The sequence below is a fragment of the Magnolia sinica genome, chromosome 10 (genome assembly GCF_029962835.1).
Source record: "Magnolia sinica isolate HGM2019 chromosome 10, MsV1, whole genome shotgun sequence".
NCBI classification, from domain to species: Eukaryota; Viridiplantae; Streptophyta; class Magnoliopsida; order Magnoliales; family Magnoliaceae; genus Magnolia; species Magnolia sinica.
The window spans coordinates 65,070,536-65,074,788 of record NC_080582.1 but is presented as its reverse complement, the minus strand read 5'-3'; the positions used below and the strand labels follow the sequence as shown (position 1 = coordinate 65,074,788).

The 4,253-nt window shown below is 37.0% G+C and overlaps 1 protein-coding gene across 1 annotated transcript; it reads left to right on the top strand.

Annotated features, from left to right (window-relative positions):
* The first annotated feature begins 1,198 nt into the window (after positions 1–1,198).
* Positions 1,199–3,152, top strand: LOC131257514 (nuclear-pore anchor-like). The gene is made up of 5 exons (XM_058258324.1): positions 1,199–1,495; positions 2,155–2,238; positions 2,317–2,391; positions 2,526–2,710; positions 2,819–3,152. Exons 1-5 carry the CDS (start codon positions 1,370–1,372, stop codon positions 2,931–2,933), a joined length of 585 nt encoding a protein of 194 aa, XP_058114307.1. The 5' UTR covers positions 1,199–1,369; the 3' UTR covers positions 2,934–3,152.
* The last annotated feature ends 1,101 nt before the right edge of the window (positions 3,153–4,253 follow it).

The window sequence follows — 4,253 nt, the reverse complement described above, 5'->3', positions numbered from 1 at the left end:
GCATCTTTGGAGAAGTTGTTTGGTCAAGAAGGCATAACATCTCATGCTATGCATTTAGAGTTTACTTTTCAAGATGTTAACATTAAATTTCAACCCTGGGAACCCCTAGAAGCCAGTAGCATTAGCATCTTTACCATACTAATTGAATTGTGTGACATTGGGAGTGTTTTGGTTCCATCATAGAACTTTAAGCAGCAAGTTATTTTATTTATTATCCATTGAACCAATTTCTTTCTTGGATAACCAAAAACTTAGCTGAAACTAAGAGAGATCCATCAAGGCAATGAATGTGTTCCTATATGAGGAGGGCATCTATCTAAATACATTACAACTCTACCAAAGTATCAGCTTACAATGATGCACCTGGGAAAAAAAGCTGGATAGAAAAGTATGTGACTCTTACACTAGGATTGACTTGCTAAGAATTTTGAATTTTGGTTTTATCTCATAATTTCAAATTTACTTCTCAAGGATTATATGATCCTCAATTCAAGGATAAGCAAAGATTGTCAGTATTTCAGTTTGTATAGGTAGGGTCTGTTGTTCTGGTATCCAGATCATTTATTTGATGTGTCCTGCCGTAGATAGATCATGCCCTGAAGAGAACTCAAATAGGAAGAACCGAGAACATGTGTTCGCAAGTACTTACTGCCTATTTCCCGGCCTTTATGTATGTTTGCATTTTATTTCAAGCTGTCCCTAGTTTATTGGCGAATGTTGCTATCTGATTATCCTGCTCTATGTCAGAATGTGATTGTTTGCACGATTTGGTTTTTGGATTTTCCTTTATCAGTGGTACTTTTTGAGCCTTTCTTTCATATTTTATCTGAACTTCAAACTTATAGGACTCCAACGGCATGATTTGGAGCAAGTTATTGACTACTCTAATAAGGCACTGCAAGGCTCAGGCATATATCTGTTGCCACTACAAGGTTCAATATTGAAATGGTAAAATTTTTAACTATTTATTTTATCTTTGTTTTTTCCTGTTCTTCATAAATAATTTGATGTCTTAGCCTCCTGTCATTACCAGCTAGTCTTGTCACTATTTGTACATATGTCATCTCATGAGTCTTACTTTTTGTATTTTTCTTACCCCTGTAGTGATTGTTAGAAGCAGTGGGCTATCATTTAAAGATTACCCTTGTAGTGAGTCCAATCAAGGTATGGATAATACATGGTTTTAGTTCATGGTAAATGGTACCTTTTATTGTGGATCACCCCTGGACCAAAGACCTAGTACCTTTTGTTGTTGTAAGTTCCTAATTAGTTTGTTTTTGTATTTGCATCAGAGCTATTCGGATGTTGAGCGGGGGTCCCTGGAAGGTGAGAACCACTGTTATGACCATGATGAAGCTGTCCATTTCCTATGGACAACAATATAGGTGGCCTGGCCATTTGGACAGGCCCGTGTTTATGTATTATCTTGAAATTGATGAAGCAGATCCGGATGTGCGTCGGAGCTATCCGGATGTTGAGCGGGGGTCCCTGGAAGGTGGGAACAACTAATATTTATTTTTTCCCTTCATCACTGTCTGTGTGATCTTGTGAACAGGTTGGATGATAAATAAACATCACTATAGGCCCTATAAAGGTTTCAATGATGGAAATCATTATACCCACTGTTTCTTGTGGTATGGTCCACCTGAGTTTTGGATATGATTCAATTTTGGTTTCAACCCCTTAAATGATCTGGAAAAGCAGATGGATGGTGTAGATAAACTACATATATTTATAGTGGGTACAATGATTTCCTAACCTTAAACTTAAACTTGAAAACCTAAATCTAAACCCGAACCCGAACCCGAATTCCTAAACCTAAACCTATAACCTATAACCTATAAATTAAACCCAAACCTATTACCTATAACCTATAACCCTAAACCCTAAACCCCAAACCTAAACCCGAACCTGAACGCGAACCCCAATTCCTAAACCTATAACCTATAACCTAAACCTAAACCTATAACCTATAACCTAAACATAAACCTATAACTTAAACCTAAACCTAAACCTATAACTTGATATATATATATATATGAGAAACATTTTGACCTGATTTTTCTCTCCTCTTTTTCTTACTCATGTCTTTCTCTCTTACTATGTAATGTTTCTGCAATTATGTTCCAATTTTGTTAGTTATATATGTAATAGCTTATTGAGGACATGCAGAAAGCAAAGGAAGAGATGGAAAAATTGAAAGGGGAGGCACAAGCCAACAAGGATCACATGCTACAGGTGGTTTGCATTTTTTACTTGGATTTATTATCTGATACTCTTAAGGATTAAAATAATTTATGATATTTTTTTTGACAGTATAAAGAAATAGCACAAGTGAATGAAGTTGCATTGAAGCAAATTGAATCTGCTCATGAAAAATTCAAGGTTGAGGTACATCCCTGTATCCTGAGCCTCATTTGTTTGAAAGTTGCAATCCCTGTTTTCAGTGTGTTTTTTTTTTTTTTTTTGAGATGTGTACAAAGGCATGCTTGTTTGATTGTGTCTACAAATGTTGTTTTATACAGGCTGACAAGCTAAAGAAATCACTGGAGGATGAAATTCATTTTCTCAACGGAAGGGTTTCAGAACTTGAAAGTGATCTTGTGTCAAAGTCCACAGAAGTTACATCTACAGTTTCAGGGAAAGAAGAAGCTTTGTCTTCTGCATTTACTGAAATTGACTGTCTGAAGGAAGAAAATTTTGTAGAAATGTGAGCATTATTGCATTATATGGAGGGTGTTTACTATGTTGGAGTGTATTTTTTTTCTTGCACATGAGGGCACACCTTAGTTGTATGCAACCACTCTTCTTGTTGTAGGTCTCAGATAGTGGAATTGGAAATTCAGATATCTTCTTTGAAGGAAGATCTTGAAAAGGAGCATCAACACTGGCATACTAGCCAGAGCAATTATGAAAGACAGGTTTACTCTTAATTTCTTGTCATAATTCTTATTTCCCATCTCATTCATGTGCAGTGGGATATGGAAGAACTTTGTAGGAAGTATTTGGAGATGGAGTTGAAGCTAAAGTTCGAACAAGTTCCTTTTTTGTAATTCTTATGATAGGTTGAGCAAAGTGAAGTATTGTTTATTTAGAAATGTGAATGTGGGATGCATTGTATGATTTGATTGTTATTTGTAATAAATGCATCATTTTTTCCCGATTGCATTTTATGTACTATTCCTATTAACATTAATCTTAGATGAGTTGTTAATCATAGTAGGTTCTTGCAATGGAAACAACCACCATTATTATAATTTTTTAATTTTTTTTAAAAAATAGCTATGGATTTTATCTGTAGCTCTTGTTTTGAAAACGGTAGTTATTGCTAACTTCAGCATATTGCTATGGATTTCATTCCACTTTTAGCTACTGATATTGTCCGTAGCCGTAAGTACATTTCGCTATAGAAATTATAGCTACTGCTTTTTTCTGTAGGTAGTGACATCTATTGCTACGGATGTAATCCGTAGCTGTAGGTATATTTCGCTACAGAAATTATAACTACGACCTTTATCCGTAGCTAGTGATATCTATTGTTACGGATTTAATCTGTAGGTGTAGGTACATTTCACTACAGAAATTATAGCTATGGCTTTTATTCGTAGGTATTGATCTCTATTGCTACGGATGTAATCCATAGCCATCAGTTTTTTGACCTTTACCTACACCATCAATATCTACGGACGTGCTACGAACTAATTCCATAGCAATAGGCCTTTGGCTACAGTTTTTATCTGTAGCCTTTGCATCTATTTTCTGGTAGTGATTGGCCCAATAGTTGCCTTCAAAAGTGAGTCCCTAACCGGTGTGTTAGAATCGATCCATCATATCATTCTCACCAAATAGATTGTGTGAGACCCGTATCCTAGACCGTACCGTTCCTTAGGCTTCCACGGTCCTCCCAGTCGAATTTTGGCAACCTGCAATTTGTAATCGATGGTTGCCGTGACCCTGAGTCGTATCCCATATTCTTGAGTCGGCTCGACCCAAGACTTGTACCAGTTCGACCGTATCATCGCCGTGGATCCGATGCCACATCTCGCACTCTGAGGCGATACCCAGGCCAGGAGATGTGGGCCCGCTTTCAATTCGAGAAAAACGCTGCGCATTTACAAAACCCAAGAGAACATCACATCAATCCCATCAATCCCATCAATCAAGTACACATCACCTCACATGTCAAGTACATGCCCCATCTTGAAGTAACCCCTAAAGTCAACTCTCTCTCTCTCCACCATCAAGTACACCCA

What these genes read in the sequence shown, in the direction of transcription:
- LOC131257514 (XM_058258324.1), top strand. Translation starts at nt 1,370, where the DNA reads ATGGACAACAATATAGGTGGCCTGGCCATTTGGACAGGCCCGTGTTTA. An exon ending in ACAAGGATCACATGCTACAG is followed by an intron (nt 2,239 to 2,316) that starts GTGGTTTGCATT and finishes TTTTTTTGACAG; the next exon opens with TATAAAGAAATAGCACAAGT. An exon ending in ATGAAAAATTCAAGGTTGAG is followed by an intron (nt 2,392 to 2,525) that starts GTACATCCCTGT and finishes TGTTTTATACAG; the next exon opens with GCTGACAAGCTAAAGAAATC.